The 19,829-nt window shown below is 55.1% G+C and overlaps 1 protein-coding gene across 2 annotated transcripts in view; it reads right to left on the bottom strand.

Moving 5' to 3' along the window:
• The window catches only part of AHRR (aryl hydrocarbon receptor repressor), a 78,340-nt gene extending 64,791 nt beyond the window's left edge, over positions 1 to 13,549 (bottom strand). For both annotated transcript variants that reach the window (XM_059416792.1, XM_059416793.1), the window contains exons 1-2: positions 13,459 to 13,549; positions 2,539 to 2,611 (exon numbers count right to left, since the gene is read on the bottom strand). In XM_059416792.1, coding sequence (XP_059272775.1) covers positions 2,539 to 2,600 — 62 coding nt within the window. In that variant the 5' untranslated portion in view covers positions 2,601 to 2,611; positions 13,459 to 13,549. The remainder of the gene's footprint in view (positions 1 to 2,538; positions 2,612 to 13,458) is intronic.
• Between the last annotated feature and the right edge of the window lie 6,280 nt (positions 13,550 to 19,829).

Below are 19,829 nucleotides of genomic sequence, written 5' to 3'. Positions count from 1 at the left end.
ATTGTCCAAGTGACCCCTGGTCTCTCGTTGGTGACCACCCACCCACCCAGTCCCCAGGCTAAACGGTCCAAGACCCTCCCCAACCAGCGAGGAAGAAAGCGACTGTTAACAGTATTAGGGACAAGCGGTGGTCGTGGGAAAAGAAGACACAGACCCTGACCACAAACCAGGAATATTCCAAGTGCTTGAAAGTTTAAAATATGTATTAGAGACCCAAAAAAGTTTAGAGAATGTACTGGAAATTCCTTCATAAGCTTATAGCAGAGAGAGCTTCCAAACTTTGATATAAGATTAATTAGCTACAAGGGAAATGATGAATAAATCAACCTCATAAAAATTAATTTTTCCACACAGCAAAGACCATGATAGGTAAAATCAAAACTGGAGGAAAGTGTTTGCAACAGATTCTCTAGTATAGAACCAGCCCTAAGACTCAAGGAGCACAAAAACACAAACAATTCAGTAGCGAAATGAGCAAAAGTGACCAACACTGTTTGCAGGAAAGGAAATCCAGATAGGGTTTTAACCTGACTTATGGGAAGAGCGCAAACTAAAATGATCCAAGTCTGAAATGCAGCGCGGGCACAGGGCAGGAAGGAGGCGTGTTCCAGCACAGCCAAGCACGCCCGGAATGTCCAGAGCTGGTGGCGCCCTCCCCGTGCCCGGTGCCCGCACCCCCGGACAGAGCAGCCCTGCGCGCGGGAAAGTCTGGGGGCCCGGGCGGGGCCGTGTTCAGCCTCTTGCAAGGCAAGGAAGAGCCGGCCGCGGCTCTGTGGGCCCTGGCAGGAGACACAAGTGTCCCAGGTCAGAGACCGGGGCTCATCGCTCACCCCACGGCAGGCGGTGTGCCCCTCTGTGTGTCTGTGTCATTCACTGTGTCCCCGAGTCCCAGGGGACTGACCCAGACAGCCCCGGGCAGGTGTGGCCCTGCAGGGTCTGCATCCCAGGAGTCCCAGGGCAGACAGCCCCCACGGGCACGGTGAGCGGCAAACGAACCGCCCGAGGGAGAGGCCCCTCTTCCCCCAAGTTGCTCATCCAGATGCAGCCAGAGAGGCAGCGCAGGGAAGGTGGTCCCCACACAAACAGGCCGGCATGCGTGGCGCACACGGCGGACTGCTGCCCTGGGGGGAGCTCAGCCGCAAAATGATGTGGGCAGCTCTGGGCATCTGCGAAACGGTCTCACCGGGCGCTGCCGGACCGAAGGACAGCGGGCTGGACGCCGTCCCTGAACGGATGTCATGTGTCCGGACCTGCTGCTTTCCGCAGGAGCCTCTCGGGACAGGGTCCTGCTGGGGCTCTGAGTTTTGAACCAGACGAGCATCAATAACTCAGATGAATTCCACCATAATAAATGCCTCAAAAACTCATTATCTCAGACCCTGTTCTTGGAGCAAACACAATGAAAGCAGGAACCGTAGCTCGCTCGCCCCAGAGGGTCCCGCACAGAGCATGGTGTGCCCTGAGGCCCGCGTGCTCTCCAGCGGAGACCTGTCCCGCACGCACGAGCGGCACTCCCTGGCCCCGGGCACAGATGCCCGCCGCTCTCCGCCACCCGCCTCAGTCTGGGTGGCACCACCACAGCGGCCCGCGGTGGCCCACGGCAGCCCACGGCGGCCGCATGACCCACTCAGGGACATGCCCACTTTCCGAGTCCCACCTCTCGAGCCCTCCCCACCATTGTCAGGTGGTGGCCTCCGTCCCAGACCTCTCGCAGAGCCGCGCTCCCCCAGGGTCGGGGAGGGCAGCCGGGGCCGCAGAGACGCAGGCCCGGCTTCAGTTGCCCCTGGAGGGTGCAGCCCACACACGAGGCCTTGCAGTCACGTGCACTGGGCAGAGCTGCGTCTCACACACACGCAGAGGCCAACAGTGGGACTTGCTGCGGGACCCCCGCCAGAGGAGCCAGGAGCTGGGGCAGCCCCAGGGCACAGCAGGGGCATAGCAGGGGCACAGCAGAGCGGCCCCAAACCCTGTCCCGCCCGCCCCCACAGCAGACTGCACGCCCTAGTGTCCCACGTGCCCCTGGGCCAGCAGCGGGACCCTGTCTGGGGAGTGAGGGCCACCGGTCCCCCTCCCTACTTTGCAAGCCTTCTGGAGGCCCCCAGGCAGGGGTCAAAGCCGCACACTACGTGCCGCTTGCGAGTCCTCGAGGACAGGCTTCCCCCAGGCCGAGAGGGATGTGGCGCTCACTGAAAACCGTGCGGACGTCTCGGGCCCCCATGGGCACTTCTGGCCAGAGGCGTCCCTCCGCGCTGACCTCGCCGTCCAGTCCAAGTGGGGAAAGCGGCCCAGAGCCATCCGGAGAGGCGCCGCAGGCTTGAGGGTGTGCAGGGAGCCTGCGGCCACAGACCCGGCTCCGCTGCTGTGGCCCCAGCCCCACGCGCCACTGGCGCACGACCTGCCCTCGCTCTCGGCGCCCCGGCAGGCGCTCCTCGCAAGGAGCAGAGACCGGCCCCTCCACGCGACCCTAACCTATCCCTAACCCTAACCCTAACCCCTCCACGCGACCGCGTAGCAAAAGCAGAAGACGGGATACTTTACTGTTTCTGAACGGGCTTCCGTCTCTTGCGGCCGGCGTACAGGCACTCCCCCGGCGGGATCATCGTCTCTGGCCCTGGGGAGGAGACGAGCGCACGCGGGTTACGTCCAGGAGGCCCCGGCCCGCACCGTCCCCAGACCCGCACCCACCACGGCGTCAGCCCCGGCCTGCTGTGCTCACCGGGGTCCCCCCACGGACTCCACAGCGGGGTCCCCGGCCCGCATCAGCAACCGAACCAGGTGACCCGCAGAGCCCGCCTGTTGAACCCCGCACACCCTGTTTCCCTCAGCGGGAAGTTGCTGCAGGCTGCAGGGTGCACGCACGGCCCCCGCCATGATGGCAGTGCCCCGGTGTCCAAGCCCGACCCGAGGACCCGAGTCACTGCACCCGTCTGGGGATCAGCGCTGGGCCCCCGCAGTCAGTTCTGAAAGAGCTTTCGGTAGAGAAACGGCCTGAGGTTGTCCTCAGGAGCCAGACACTGTTCCACGGGCGCCCACGAGACAGACACGCGGCTGCAGGGCCACAGAGCGGCTGCTGCATCAGGGCTCTGAGGGGGCTGTTCCTCAGGCGAGGGGCCACATGTGTCCTCACTCGGTGGCGTTTGTGGCGGGTCTTCTTCCTCTTCTCTGCCCTCCCCGGTAGGGCCCCGTACTTCGGAGCCAACAGGCTTCCTCTTTCGTGTGTAAAATCTCCCACTCAACTCCACGGCCTGGACTTTGCCCACAGCTGCCCCGAGCCCAGCTGAACACACCCTCCGGCCTCCACCAGCAGGACTGCACATGGCGCTGGGATCCAAGAGGAGATCCCCATGAACCAGCCCAGGATCTGTGCCCTGAGGCTGGTAGGCTCACCCATCACCTTGGAGAGGGCACCAAAATCTTGATTTTTCCATGCAGGGAGGGTATACGAGCCCTCCCAAACATCCTACAGACCAGCGCGCAGTGACCACACACGGCCTGTCACCCGGCCAACAGACTTGCACTGGAGCTTAGGAGCCCTCACCTGGCCTCAGGAAGAGGGGGCGTCAACACAGAATGTCCACCCTGAGTGTGAAGAGCCACAGGAATATCGATGTAGGTCACGAATGTGCTTTAAATATAAGAAACACACCTTGAACATAAAGACCCAAGTAGGTAAAGTAAGTGGATAGGAAAACATGTGCCATGTAATCAGTAATCAAAAGAAGCTGGGGTCCTTATGAGCATATGAGACACAGTAGGCTTAAGAAAAAGGACTATAACCAGGGACAACAACATTCCTTTCTCAGTAATCAATAGAACAAGTAAACCAAAAATCAGGAAGGCTTTAGGATATGTAAACAGTCAAGACTTGAACTGACGGACATTTACAGAACACCCACTCAGCAGCAGCAGACCATGCATTCTTTGCACATGGAACATTCATCAGGATAGACCAAATGCTGGGACTTTGAACAATCCTCAACAAACTCAAAAGAATAGAAATCATACAAAGTATATTTTGTGACAATGATGTGATTATACTAGAAAGATATATGGAAGATGCCCAGATATTTGGAAAGCAATCCACTCCTAAACAACCATGGGTAAAAGAGAACATCTCAAAGAAATTTAAAGCACTTTGAACTGAATGAAAATGAAAATACAACATATCAGATTTTGTGGGACACAGCTGAGCAATACTTTGATGAAAGTGATATTATTAAACATTTATATGAGGAAAAAAAAGATCTCAAATAATGTAAGCTTCAGGCGCCTGGGTGGTTCAGTGGGTTAAGCCGCTGCCTTCGGCTCAGGTCATGATCTCAGGGTCCTGGGATCGAGTCCCGCATTGGGCTCTCTGCTCAGCAGGGAGCCTGCTTCCTCCTCTCTCTCTCTGCCTGCCTCTCTGCCTACTTGTGATCTCTGTCTGTCAAATAAATAAATAAAATCTTTAAAAAAAATAATGTAAGCTTCTACTTTAAGTAACTAGGAAAAGAGAAAATAAATTCAAATCAAGCAGAAGGATGGAAGTAATAAAGAAGAAAAAATCAATGAAACTTTAAACAGAAAAGTAGAGAAAACTCAATGAACCAAAAGTCAGTTCTAGGAAAAGATTAATGGAATGGATAAACCTCTAGCCAGATCAAGAAATAGAGAAGACACAAATGACCAGGATCAGGAGTGAAAGAGGGGTCATCACTACAGATCCCACAGACATCAGAATGAAAATAAGAGTATACAACTATGACTTACCTGTTTCCCCAAACCCCAAATCCATATGTTGAAGCCCTAATCCTCCAGTGGAGGCGGGGCCTTGAAGGAAGTGACTAAGGTTGCATGAGGTCATAAAAGCAGAGCCCTGATCTGTTAGAACTGTTGCCTTTATAAGAAGAGGAAGAGACACCAGGGCTGTCTCCTCACTATGCATATGGAGTCACTGCAAACCAAGAAGAGAGCTCTTGCTGGAAAGCAAATCAGCAGTGTTGGGAAGACGTGACCGCCACTTGACCTGTGAGCCGGGCGGGGTACTAGGAAGCTCTTCATCCCCCCTCCCCTCTCCTTGGATGTGGGCTCCACTCACCTTTCCTGCTCCCAGCAGCTGCTCTAAGGACACAGTCTTGAGAAGTGCATGATACATGTGACTGAGCCTAGTTGAGGCCTCTTTATAGAGATGACTTTTCAGAGATGGCCAGAGGATGCTGGACCCACTCATCTTTCTGCCGCCTACGACAAGCCTCTGCATGTAATCTCTCGGCTTACTCAAACCGTCACCTTCCATGTTCTCGGTCTCTCCCTCCCTCCACAAACAGGGCCCGACCTCAGACCACACCTGAGAGAGCACCTGAGAAGCTCGTAAAACCAGCCAGCAAGTACCTGGTCTTGGACTTGCAGCCTCTGGAACTATGAGGAATAAATGTGTGTTGTTCAAGCCCCCAGTAGGAGCTTCTGTTGTGGTAGCCCAAACACAGAGACAAATACTAACCCCACAAATCCAATAATTTAGGCCAAATGGGCCAATTCCTCGAAAGACACAAACTACCCAATTTACTCAAGAAAAAAACCACAACTGTTTGATCCTATTTCTATTTCAATAATAAAAAACAAAATAAAACAAAAAACACTCAGGCCCAGAAGGTTTCAATGGTAAATTCTACCACTTTTAGAAAAAAAATAATAATACCAATTTTCTGCAACCTCTGGTAGAAAATTGAAAATACAATTTAAAAAATTGATAATTTGTTTATAAGTTCAGCATCACCCTGACCAAAAACCATACACTTCAAGAAAACTACAGACTGATATGTACCATGGACGCAATCAGGTCAGCAAACGTAGTCAGCAATACAAATAGGGCCAAACAGGACGGCGAGTGAGGGTTATCCAAGAATTCAAGGCCACTTCGACATCCAACAATTGGTCATTGCAATTCCCTACTTTAACAAACTAATGAAAAAATACATATGATCATCTCCTATATGCAAAAAAGTATTTGACAAAGAAAAGGATTTGAAGGGAGCTTAATTACCCCAATGCAGGGCTTCTACAGCAATACCTACTTGAGCGTCACACCTGACCACGAAAACCGAGCTCCTCCTGGAGCCCACAGACCCTTCATCCCGCTTCCCACTCAGCACCGTGTGCGTGTCCTCGACAGGGCAGCGAGATGAGGAAAAGCAGTGCCGTAACGTTGGGGAGGGGAGACAGAACCCTGCTTACAGACAATGTGATTGTACCTACAGAAATCCCTGGAAGTTTACTAAGACAAATCTCTTACAGTAATTGAGGTCAGAAAGGTCGAAGGGTAAAAGAACAATATACAAAAGTCAAGTGTGTTTCTGGAGACCAGCCATGAGCCACCAGAACAAAGCGTTTTGAAAAGTAGTACCATTTACAGTAGCACCAAAATAAAACCGAAATTCTTCAGTATTTCAGTATACTATGTGTATAACTGGGGCTCCAAACAATAGAGGTGGCAGGAAAAACAAATTGGATAGAAATTTGTCCAAACATGGAAAACCCAAAAGACTCCACTCCAAAACTGCTAGAACTTGTACAGGAATTCAGTAAAGTGTCAGGATATAAAATCAATGCACAGAAATCAGTTGCATTTCTCTACACCAACAACAAGACAGAAGAAAGAGAAATTAAGGAGTCAATCCCATTTACAATTGCACCCCAAACCATAAGATACCTAGGAATAAACCTAACCAAAGAGGCACAGAATCTATATTCAGAAAACTATAAAGTACTCATGAAAGAAATTGAGGAAGACACAAAGAAATGGAAAAATGTTCCATGCTCCTGGATTGGAAGAACAAATATTGTGAAAATGTCTATGCTACCTAAAGCAATCTACACATTTAATGCAATTCCTATCAAAGTACCATCCATCTTTTTCAAAGAAATGGAACAAATAATCCTAAAATTTATATGGAACCAGAAAAGACCTCGAATAGCCAAAGGGATATTGAAAAAGAAAGCCAAAGTTGGTGGCATCACAATTCCAGACTTCAAGCTCTATTACAAAGCTGTCATCATCAAGACAGCATGGTACTGGCACAAAAACAGACACAAAGATCAATGGAACAGAATAGAGAGCCCAGAAATAGACCCTCAACTCTATGGTCAACTAATCTTCGACAAAGCAGGAAAGAATGTCTAATGGAAAAAAGACAGCCTCTTCAATAAATGGTGTTGGGAAAATTGGACAGCAACATGCAGAAAAATGAAACTGGACCACTTCCTTACACCACACACGAAAATAGACTCAAAATGGATGAAGGACCTCAATGTGCGAAAGGAATCCATCAAAATCCTTGAGGAGAACACAGGCAGCAACCTCTTCGACCTCAACCGCAGCAACATCTTCCTAGGAACATCGCCAAAGGCAAGGGAAGCAAGGGAAAAAATGAACTATTGGGATTTCATCAAGATCAAAAGCTTTTGCACAGCAAAGGAAACAGTTAACAAAATCAAAAGACAACTGACAGAATGGGAGAAGATATTTGCAAATGACATATCAGATAAAGGACTAGTGTCCAAAATCTGTAAAGAACTTAGCAAACTCAACACCCAAAGAACAAATAATCCAATCAAGAAATGGGCAGAGGACATGAACAGACATTTCTGCAAAGAAGACATCCAGATGGCCAACAGACACATGAAAAAGTGCTCCATATCACTCGGCATCAGGGAAATACAAATCAAAACCACAATGAGATATCACCTCACACCAGTCAGAATGGCTAAAATCAACAAGTCAGGAAATGACAGATGCTGGCGAGGATGCGGAGAAAGGGGAACCCTCCTACACTGTTGGTGGGAATGCAAGCTGGTGCAACCACTCTGGAAAACAGCTTGGAGGTTCCTCAAAATGTTGAAAATAGAACTGCCCTATGACCCAGCAATTGTACTACTGGGTATTTACCCTAAAGATACAAACGTAGTGATCCAAAGGGGCACGTCCACAATAGCCAAACTATGGAAAGAACCTAGATGTCCATCAGCAGCTGAATGGATCAAGAAGATGTGGTATATATACACAATGGAATACTATGCAGCCATCAAAAGAAATGAAATCTTGCCATTTGCGACAACATGGATGGAACTAGAGCGTATCATGCTTAGCGAAATAAGTCAAGCAGAGAAAGACAACTATCATATGATCTCCCTGATATGAGCAAGTGGTGATGCAACATGGGGGCTTAAGTGGGTAGAAGAAGAATCAATGAAACAAGATGGAATTGGGAGGGAGACAAACCATAAGTGACTCTTAATCTCACAAAACAAACTGAGGGTTGCTGGGGGGAGGGGGGTTGGGAGAAGGGGGGTGGGGTTATGGACATTGGGGAGGGTATGGGCTTTGGTGACTGCTGTGAAGTGTGTAAACCTGGCGATTCACAGACCTGTACCCCGGGGGATAAAAATATATGTTTATAAAAAATAAAAAATTTTTTAAAAAAATAAAGAAATTTGTCCAAACATAATGAAAACTGTAAACTTACAGATTCAAGAAGATCAATAAAGTCTCAGCACAGAAACATGAAATTGCAGCAAAGTCAGTCCTAATCAAGTTGCTCATAGCCGGGGCCTCCAGAACAATCATAAAAGTCACCACAGAAAACAGCCACCGGGTGCGCAGGGACACGGGCAGTATGACGGCAGCCGCCTCGTCGGGGAAGCACAGAGACGGCGGAGCCACGTCATAAAATTCCATACCCTGGGAACACAGCTTTCAAAACTGAAGGGCTGGAGAGTTTTCCAAACACACAAAAACTGAAAGACTGGCTCACCAGCTGACCCACGCTGTAAGACATGCGAAGGGGTGTCTTCAGGCCAGAGGAAAGTGATACCAGATGGTAACACGGGTCCACCAAAGGGAACGGGAGGCACAGGAAACAGAGCTGCTGGGTACAAACCCAGGGTCTACTCTTACTGTTTAACTGTCTTTGAAAGACAGTTGTTTAAACAACGATGAGCACGTGTTGTGGGGTTTGTAACGTGTGTAGAGGTGAGGGGTATGGAAACTGTGGCACCTAGGCCAGGAGGGGGGACACGCAAGGGCCCGGTGGAAGGTTCCTCCCTGTTCACTGAGTGCTGTGATGGTGCTCAAAACTCGTGCCAAGTATCCAGGAGTAAGAAGCTTCCGATCCCAGGGCTCAGATGTGTCTTTCTTCCTGCTCCCCACTGCCAGAGGCTGACAGACTCAGTGACCTTCTACCCCCCACCCCACCCCAGGGGCTGAACCATACCCTCTCCAAAGAGCCCGGAACCCCAGCCTTGGAGAGGGCTCCCCATTTCTAAGTGCACTCTTCCAGCTTGTTCTGCCACCCTGGGGCGTCCTCCACAGTCTTCTTCTCACCTTTATGGTCCATCTGCTGTTGGGTTAGTACTTCCTTATAGAAGTCCCTCAATTCAAACAAAAAATTAAGCTAAAAACACAAAAAGCTGATTTTTTTTAAGCCTACCCGTGTCAGTGTTACGTACTAAGAAATGACACGTTGGGGACACACTGCACCATCTGAGAGCAGAGTGGGGTCTACACGAAACCGGACCGTTTGATACCGATACTGCATCTGTGCCACTCGATGAACAGGCTGGGCTCATTACAACCTCCTCTTCACTTTTGGTAAAGATTTGAAATTTTCCATAATAACAAGTTTTTTAAAAAAGCATAAAAAAGCAGCAAAATGTGGCATAAGAACAGAGACCCTATCATGCCGAGGCCATTCGATGGGGAAGAAGAATGTTGTCCCCAGACGGGTGAACGGACATCCCTGCCTCACACCGTATGAAAAATTAACCAAAATTACTTAAAGACCTTTGTGTGAGAGGTAAAATGATAAAACATGGGACTACACCTTCATGACCTTAAATTTGGCAAAAGATTCTTAGATGTGTCACTAAAGGCACAAATAAAAGACTTTTTAAAAAAAATCAGACTTCATCAAATTTTAAAACCTGTGCTTCAGAGGACACCATCCAGTCACAGAACAGAAGACGTTGGCAAACCATGCATCTGCTCAGTCTACTGCCCAAGACATACAAAGAATCCTGACAACCCAACAACAACAAAAAGAGAAACGGCCCAATGGAAAATGGTCAAAGGACCTGAGCAGACATTTCCCCGCAGAAAACCTGCGAACGGTGACCGAGGCCCGGGAGCGCCTCGGTCCGCAAGCGCTGGGGAGACGCGATCAAACCCGCAGCGAGCGCGGCCGCTGCCCCCCAGGCCGGCTCAGGACAGAGCGAAGGCCAGCGACAGGCGCTGGTGAGGACGCGGAGCCCCCCGTGGCCCCGGGGCGACGGCGTGGCAGACCCCCGGAGAGGCAGACAGGGGCAGCCCAGCGGTCGCGCTCCTGGCCGTGCACCCAGAACTGAAAACACACGCTCGGCACCGTCGGTCACAGCAGCCGCGTGTCGACGACCGTGAGGCCGCCCGAGGGCGAGCATCGCTGGGGGGGGGGGGCCCGGCCGGCGGCGCCCGCGCTGGTTCCCCATCGGCGGGGACCAGACAGCGGAAAGGTCAGCGGTCGCCAGGGCCGGGGAGGAAGGACCGGAACGACCGTCTCACCCGCAGGGAGCGTCAGTCCGGCGTGAAGGGGAAGTTCTGGACGCAGCGGGCCGGAGGCGCCCAGCTCTGGATATACTAAACGCACGCGCCGGACGGTACTTTAAAAGGCTAGTTGGAGCTGACGTGACTGCTCTGAGGGTAAACCCAGGACACAAATGTACTAATCGCAGGTGAAGTTTCTGGGGGGCTGAGAAAGGGAGTAGCAGGGGCAGCGGCGGGCGCGGACCGCAGCCGTCTGAGGGCACCTGCGCGCGGGAACAGACGCAGGCGGCAGCGGCAGGGGCGCGGCGGGCGGGGCGTTCCGAGCCGACGAGGATGGTGGGAAACGGCCGCTGAGCGCGTCGGTGTGCCAGACTGTCCGCATGCGTGTGCCGGACCCCCGGAGCACGCAGCAGGAGTCGGGGGCAGGAGAGCTCTGGGCCCTGGCAGGCGGGAGCAGGAACCCACGGAGAAATGCTTCCGCCTTCGCAGCCTCGTCCTGGGCCATGGCCGCCACACCTGCCCTGCTCTGGGCAGCCAGGCAGACCCTCGGTGGCTGCAGGCCGGGGAGCAAAGCCATCCCAGGCCTGGCCCCAGCTTAGGCCCCAGGAGGGGCTGGGCACGCAGCAACCTAGAGTCACGCGGGAGGTCGAAGGTGAAGGGGACCCCATCCCCAGCACCACCGTTCCCGGATGAGCCCTAAACCTGGAGCAGGGGTGGCATGGGAGCGGGCAGATGACAGAGAAGATGAGGAGGGGCCATTCCTGTCCCAGCTGACCCTGACCCCTTCACCGGAAGTCTCTCCCTCACGCAGGAACTGGCGCCAGGCGGAGCCTGCATCGTGTGCCCACTCCACAGCCTCGCACCTTCTGCCCCACAAAACCAAGAAGTCCCTTGGTGTCTCCATCTCAGTGCTCAGTACAACCCTGGACACAGTTTATGGTCAGAAGCACCAAAGGCAGGTAAATAGTCACAGGTACCCCCACGGGGTGTGTGTGGAAGAGATCAAAGGGGCTGCGCATCGACCGGCACACACCACCACAGGCCTCGCTGGAAAACCAGTCTGGGTTCCGTGTGAGCTGAGGTTTCCGCCCTGGGAATCCAACAGACAGGTGGACATTACGGCGTTTTACCAAATACCTGTGCGTTCTCCTCAAAAAGATGAAGCCTCCATCGGAACAGACGGAATTCATGGAAGCAGTGCCCCCTAGGACACAGGTCTCCGCCTCAGGTGCAGGCGGCAGGCGGCAGACGCCCCATTGGGAAGTGAGGGCAGGGGACCCTCCACGCAGGGCTCCAGCAGCCTGCGGCTGGCCTGGGCCAGGGTCCCCCCTGCAACCACGGAGGGTGCTGGGCTAGGAGGCAGATGGGGACCTGCAGGCATGCGAGGGGCCCAGCAGGGGGGTTGGTGGCCCTCCCTTCCCCACTAAGCTCTAAGCTGACTGGGCTTCTCAGAGAAACCGGAGCTTTTACTTAGGAATCCTTCTCCAGGGGCTCCTGGGTGGCTCAGCTGGTTAAGCGTCTGACTCTGGATCTTGCTCAGGTCTTGACTTCAAGGTCATGAGTCTAAGGCCCCCGTGGGGCTCCGTGCTGGGCGTGGAGCATCTTTAATGGGCACGCACTGCTGTGGGACCACACCAGGGGTCTGAGTCCAAACTCCAACTCCGCCTCAGAGTTCTTGTGCCTAAATGAGGGGAAGGCCAGCCACGGGCTGCCGGAGCGCCGCCACAGGCGACGCGGCTTCCCATCAGAGGGCTGCACTGCCCGCTCACCACTCACCACGAGAGAGGCGGCCAGCTCATCGCCACGGGGTCTCCACCTAATGGCTGGTGCCAGGACTGCCACCGGGACGGGGCTCCCTTCCAGGGGCCTGCAGAAGCCTAATGGCGGACACTGGGTGGAGGTTGTCCAGGCTTAAGGGCCCGCCTCTACCAGAGACCGCCTGGAGCGCCCCCAGGGTGAGTCAGCAGCTGTCCGGGCCAGAAATCCAGGTACACAACTTTCAAGGACTCAGAGCTTGGGCACAGATGTCCTGGGCACACACTCACGTTCTGAACCCCTCAAGGACGGGCTGTGGCTGGTAAAACAGAGGCCATGTATAGGTCACAGGGGCTACCCCCCTGTACCCCATGACATGATGATGCTGAAGGCCCACTGTACACTCCCAAAGAGGGAAGAAGCCTCCAGGGCCCTGGAAAAAGGCAGGAGGAAGGTCCCCAGGAAAGAGGTGCCCCAGACCTTTGATCTCTGGCCCTGACTGGTCACCAGTCCCGTGAGCAGCCCCTTCCCCAGCTGAGTCGCAGTGGGAACACCGGCCAGCAAGTCACGGATGGCCGGGGCCACTCACAGAGTCGCCAGGATCCGGGATTTGGGGCCACTCAAATTAAGACTTTGAGGCGGGGGAATAAAAAAGGGAACTTTCTTGGTGCCGCTAACTGAAACCAAGCGAATTCCTGGAACACGGGCCCTTCCGCCCTTCCCGAGTGTGAGAACCAAGCCTGGTGCTCCCCGCCGGGCAGGAGGGCGCCGGGCTGTGCGCCCCAGCCCCGGCCCCGGCCCTCCTCCGCCGGCCGCCCTGTGGAAGGCTCGGGGGCCCGTGCCGAGCCCCGCGCAGCATCTGCCCACGAAGTTTCTGAAGGACACCGGACCGAGGGCAGAACTAGCCCAGCGGGCCCAGGGCGGTGGGTCACAGGCAGGGGCTGGTGGGGAAGGGAGACACCGCGGGGCCAGGAGCGGTCGAGGCCGACCCGCTTCCCTCTTCCCCTTCTGGTTCTCAGGTGCGCACCCACCCGCCCGGCCCCGGCGCCCCGCGAGAGGGCCGCTGGCTGGAGCCCCTCGGCGGAGCGGGGGCCGGCGGGGCGCGCCGGGGACACTTACCCGGGCCGGCGGGGCGCGCCGGGGACACTTACCCGGGCCGGCGGGGCGCAGAGGCTCAGGCGCACCCGCGGGAGGAGCCCGCCCGGGCCGGGAGCTGTGGCGACCCGGCTGCCGGCGCTCGCATCTCCGGGACCGGGACCCGCGGCGGCCGCGCACGGACCGCCCCACCCCGGCACGCGAGCCCGCCCCGCCCCGGGGCCGACCGAGCGCGGGAGGCGGCAGGGCGCGCGCGCATCCCCGCCCCGCGCTCCGGGCCGCCCTCCGGCTCTGCGTGCGCCTCGCGCGGGTCGCGCCGTGGCCCGTCGGGGCCCCGAGGGCTCTCCCACGGTCTGTCCGGCCCCGGCCGGCTGGTGCCCCTCGAGGTCCCGGGCCCCCCGGCACGCGCCCCACCCACCTGCGCCGGCAGAGGCCAAGTGCGCACCTGCCCGCGGGGCGGAGACGCGGCGCGCAGGCGGCCCGACCCAGTAGGTGATCGGAGCAGAGCGTCTCCCGTCGGCTCCAGTGGGGCTGTTGCGGGAATCGGAACACGAGGTTGTACGGGCTCGAAGATGCTATGACACGCTGACCCGGGGCTTCCCGGGACTCTCAGGGTCCACCAGACGGGCGCGCGGAGCGCACGCCCTGCCCGGCAGACCCGCGGGGAGAGGCGCGGTCCTCCTCCCTGGACCTCTGGCGGCCGCTCCCTGTCCTCTAAGGCTCCGAGGGTCGTAGGGCCCGCCCCTGCTCCAGCAGGCGTGCTGGCCTGGAACCACCCCGACGCCCGCTGATCTTGGCCTCACAACCTGAGGTGTCCGCCCGACGCCTGAGCGATCCCGACCCGCTCCAGCGCCACAGTCCTCACCCGGGCCGCCATGGGGTCGCCTGACCCCCATCCCACGTGCAGGCCCCGGGTGGTCTCCGGGATCAGCCCCTCATGCAAGCCCCACCGCGCATCCCTGCAGCTAGTCCTGTAGGGGGCATTCCTGCGCCCACCAGACTCTGAGCAAAATCCTGTCTCCTCAGAAGCCCCCAGTATCTTTCTCTTCCTGGAGTCACTGATGTCCTCTGAATGAGCAAGCATGAGTGCCTCAGGATCTTTGCACTCACTGTCCCCTCAGGGAAATGCTCTTCTCTGGATGCTCACAGGAAGGCAAACTGTTTCTGTCAGAGAGAAGACCCACAGCAAACCAAGGCCACCACTGCCCATCTCCTCTGCCTGCTGTCTCCCTGGTGCACACCGCACCTGAAATCACTGCCGGGGACCAGGTAAACTCCCCAGGTCTGTTCACCTCTACCCAGGAAGAATATGGTGCCTACTGCAGAGAAGGCACTCAAACTCGTGGGCCTTGGGGTGCTGCAGGGCTGGGTTCGTTAGGTGGCTGCCTGCCACTGGGGTCATGATCTCTCGAGCCCCACATCAGGCTCCCTGCTCAGCGGGGAGCCTGCTTCCTCCTCTCTCTGCCTGCCTCTCTGCCTACTTGTGCTGTCAAATAAATAAATAAAATCTTTAAAAATAATAAAATAAAAACGTTTGCTGAGTGAGTGGTGTCGTGTCATTTTTGACAGGGAGCTGCTTGCAGCTGTATTGTGATAGCTCGTATGTCTTCAGAAGCTAAAATCAGTAGTTGCGTCCTGATGCAACTTTTGTAACGTGCATTATGGACAGAAAAGGTTTGGGTGAATAACTGAGATTATAGGAGAAAGTCAATTTCTTTTTACTTTTTAAAATTTTTACAAAAGATTTTATTTACTTGAGAGAGTGAGTGAGCGTTAGCGGGGAGGTGGGGGACAGAGGGGGAGGGACAAGCAGACCCCCCCACTGAGCAGGGAGCCTGATGAGGGGCTCCATCCCAGGACCCTGAGATCATGACCTGAGCCAAAGGCAGACACTTAACGGACTGAGGCACCCAGGCACCTCTTTAATTACTGTTTAAAATTTCTACAATCCCTGCACATATTTGTAAAAAGCATGTAGTACTTTTGTACTTATTTTGGTAATTCTTTTGGTTGTTAAATAAGTAAGCATGTGTATGATTTCTGGAGGGGGGAACACATCTTGCAGAAGTAAGGTGGAGGGGGCCCGGACCCAGGAATGTGGGCAGGACACCTGTTGGGTCCCTGCACTCCAGGTCTGGAGCCCTCTAGTAAGAGCTGGCACTTCCCCTGCACGGGAAGATGGCACCCCCACATCCAGGGACCCCTCTCTGTTCAGGCCCCTGGCACACCCACCCACCCGCCAGGACTGGCAGGAGTGAGACACTTGACTGCTACTTCCTGGGGCAGGACCAGCACAGGTGAGGCTGCACGGTCCCTGGGGTAGAAGAAAAGCAACATCCAGCTTCCCTCCTTCCCTGAAACTGCCCCTGATGGCCTGAGCCACCCACATCCCAGGCAGTCTGTGCTTGTGAAGAGCAAACACCATCCAGGCCCTGCCAGGGGCCAGGAACTTGCATCGGTCTTGTACCCGGCTACAGCCCCATAGCTGACCCGCTATGGGGGCGGAAAAGAGGAGGGAAGAAGCGAGCTCGTTTGTCACCATCTATTTCCTGACCTACTTCCTGTAATTTATTTCCTGTCTCCTCCAATCTCTCCCCACCCCCCACCAGCCCTGCCAGCCCCAACTAAACATGACTCATTTGCTTGGTTTTCTTTGAACTATTGTCCTCCACATCCTTCAGCAGCTCTGAGAACGAGCCTTCCGCAGGGCTCCCCAAGTGAGGTTGCGCCCACGTGGGCAGACCTGCCACTCACCCCGGCTTCCCTGGACCCCGGCTTCCCCGTCCTCCTGCTAGTTCTGTCCAGAATCTCGGCCCTTCCTCTTGGTGTTCTCACTCGTTTCCTGGCACGTATCCTCCAGGAGCTTCCTAGTGTCTTGAAATCTAGTGACAGAATTCGAGGTGCAAACAACCTTCCCTCCACACATCTGGGGAGGGGGCCGTCTCCTGCCACAGGACCGCCCAGTCCCGGAGTCTCAGGAGCACCTGTGCTTCCCTGGGAGGGGGCGGGGGGGCTCTCCTTGACCCTGGGCTCTAATGCCCCTCGGCACAGCCCTGTTCCTCTGTAGTGCCCTTCCAAACTAGCCCTACTCCCTTTAGGTCTGGAAAATGCCCCCTTTTGGAAATTTTCTTCCCTTGAGTTTTCTCTGTTCTTTAGCTTTTCTCCCATCTAGATATTCTGTTTTTAATTTCCAAGAATTGTTTCTTATTCTGGATTCTTACAGAATTGGGTCTTTTTTAAACAGATGCAGTACTTTTGGTGGCCTCTGAGTTACTGGCTGGAAGTCGTTCGGGCTCTAAGACGTTTTTCTGGTTCCTGAGTCGCTACTTCACAACCGTGACGTGAGCTTAGCTGCACCCACCCTAGAATGAGGCACTGCCCTCAATGGACCTGTTCTCGGGGGGTGGGTTTCTCTGGCTTCCTGCCCGGGAGGTGGGGGGCCTGCCTACAGGAAGCCCTCCCTTATCCCCCTGTCCATGTCCTCCTGCACCACCCCGCACTCTGGCAGCTTCTCCCTGGAACCTGGGGCCAGGTGTCTCCTGAGCCACGTGACCCTGAAGCTTTGTTTCCCTCTCTGGTTCTTTTTATCATTTGAAGGCAATTTCAAGAGGAACTTTGCTCTCTGAATTGTGAGCAGCGAGTTTGATCCTTTTTTAAACAAGGTGAGGCCCAGTCGGCCTGGCCTAGAGCATCACCCAGTGGGAAGGCTGGATGGGTCAGATGTGCCCTCTGGGCTCCCTTGCTCCTGTATGAATGGGGTGAGGTCCAGGGTGCCCTGTGTCCGAACTGAAGCCCAACCACCACTGATCATGCAACCTTGGCCAAATTATGGACCCTCTATAGGTCTTCATTTTCTTACCCAGAAAACAGAGAACTACAGACAAATGGAACAGAGAGCCCAGAAATTAACCCTCAGATATGTTATGTAACAATATATATAAGTCATAAAACAGCCTCGTGGCTAACAATGTCTGACAAAAGTGCCAAGACCATTCCATGCAGGAAAGACAGTCTTGCCAGCAAAAGGTGGTGGGAAAAACGGATACGCACATGCAGGAGAAGAACGCTGAACCTAACACCATGCGCAAAAATTAAATGATCACAGACCGGAAATGAGACAGAACGCTGAGAACACCACACAGGGGAAAAGCCTCGGGACACTGACATTTCTCCGAGGACGACAAGCGAATGAATGGTCAGTAGCATCCGAAAAGGGGCTTCATGTCATCAGGGATATGGAAGCCAAAGCCACGGTGAGATCCCACCTCGCGTCCAGGATGACTACGCCCCAGACAGTGGCTTCTGGCACGGACGTGGGGCAGACGTGCTGTGGTGAGGAACGGCACGCGGGGACAGGGCACGAGGGACCAGGTACTGTGGGCTGCCGGGGCAGCCGGCCTGCCTTCCCTCACGAGGCCAGCTTCCCCAGAGGTGCTCTGCCTGCTCCATCCCAAAAGCCTGTGTCTAAGCGGACCCAGGGCTCGGCTTGAGCAAAGTGACCAACAGAGAGCCGCCCAAGTCAGTCTTCGCTCCTTTCCTGCCCTCAGACTGTAGGCTGCCTGCTCTGGTTTCTCTCTGTACCTGTAACACACGCCTGAGTGCACCGTGTCCGTTCCATACCGGTGTGCCCCTGGGGTCAGGCGCTGGGGGAGGCACCCAGGGCAGGTGTCCCTCCACGGTGTGACTGCACTGCCCCCTTGTGGCCGAATGAAGGCTCGCGGGGCTGCATGTGGCTCCCAGAGCAGACATCCAGGTGGGAAGGTTTTCTCCCAAACTTCAAGTGGCCTGGCTCCCCACTGGAGCCCCCAAACCTCTTAAGCCCACCTGCCTCCCGGGCCTTCCAGAAATACAGCCACATGCCCACCACCGCAAGACACCACAGCCATGACTTGCCGCCCAGGTTCCCCACTGACCACCACCTCCCAAACTACCTATCCACTCCTCATGGCACCTCCACTGACCAGACCCTTGGGTCCCATGGGGAGAGCTGGTGCCACAGACCTGAGTGCACCTGTACCACACGAGTGTATCTGTACCACACCCGAGTGCACCTATATAACACACCCGAGTACACCCGTGACACACACGGACTGCACCCGTACCACACACCTGAGAGCATCTATATCCCACACCTGAGTGTGTCTACACCACACACGTGGGGCACCTGGGTGGCGCAGCTGGTTAGGATCCAGATGTGATCTCAGGGTTATGGGATTAAGCCCTGCTCCAGCGGTGCTGAGCGTGAGGCTGCATAAGCCTCTCTCCCTCTGCCCCTCCCCCCGTGTTCTCTTTCTCCCATAATCTAATATGTAAATACTACAAATGGATACTGATAAGCCCTAATAAAATAACTCTAAGTATTTAGAATTCTAATAAAATATATTGCAGTAAGATGTATCTTAAAAAGTACATACACACACATACACGTCCCACACCTGAGCACCTGTGCCCGCAGCACACACCTGAGTGCATCCTGGTCACAAACCTGAGCGTATCTGTACTGCACACTAGAGAATGTCAGTAGTGTACCTGACTGTCTACACCACGTGCCTGAGCGCACCTACCGTGCACTTGGGTTTCTCTTCCCCATGCTGTGAGGTACTAAGAAGCCCACACTTTCTTTAGAGGAACAGCCCCTCCTTCCTAACCAGAGCACATGAGACCCTCACCCATCCCTACTCACATCATTTCTTTGCTAAAATTCTGGTTTTCCTTCCCCGCCCGGACCCAGGAGCGCAGGGCTCATCACACATTTACACAGTTCCCTTTCCGTGGCTGACACAGTGAGGGAGCAGGTCTCTCGAAGTCCACTGTGCGGCCTCCATGGAGCTTAAACACAGCCGTGCACTGGGGGCAGGTGCCTCGCCAAGGCCGAGAGCTGCTCTACGGCCAGCCTGAGACGGGGTCTGGGTGAAGAGAGAAGGGAGGGGCTCCCGCGTGCACAGGGCAGAACTCGGCAAGGCTGATGGAAGGCCCTACAGGCCATCCTCACTCCAAGCCTGAGGTCTTTGCAGGCCTGGCTCAAGGGAGAAAGGAGTGCAGCATCTTCCAAAGGCACCTCTTGTAGTCACGACATAGGGAAAGGGAGCGGGCGGGCAGCGGAGGGGTGCATGTCTCGGGGGTGAGGACGTTAGCTGGGAGACACTGAGCCCAAGATGTCTAGGGGAACCCAGAGAGAAGCCACCTGAGCGCCTGAATGTGTGCGCCTTGGGTCTGACAGCCTCTTGGGAGTCAGCATTTGGGATGTGGTGTCAGATGGTGTTCACTGAAGTGGAGCTTGGGGTCACATGCTGGTGCTGTGGCAGGAGCACGCTGATGCCTGGAGACGCACCAAATGGGAGCAGAAATCCCCAAAGACACCTCCCCGTGGGCCATCCCCCGCTGAGCTCAAAAAGCTGCCCACGAGCCTCACAGATTCAGAGTCTTT

Source organism: Mustela nigripes, chromosome 12, assembly GCF_022355385.1.
Source record: "Mustela nigripes isolate SB6536 chromosome 12, MUSNIG.SB6536, whole genome shotgun sequence".
NCBI classification, from domain to species: domain Eukaryota; kingdom Metazoa; phylum Chordata; class Mammalia; order Carnivora; family Mustelidae; genus Mustela; species Mustela nigripes.
This window is presented reverse-complemented; position numbering and strand designations above follow the sequence as displayed.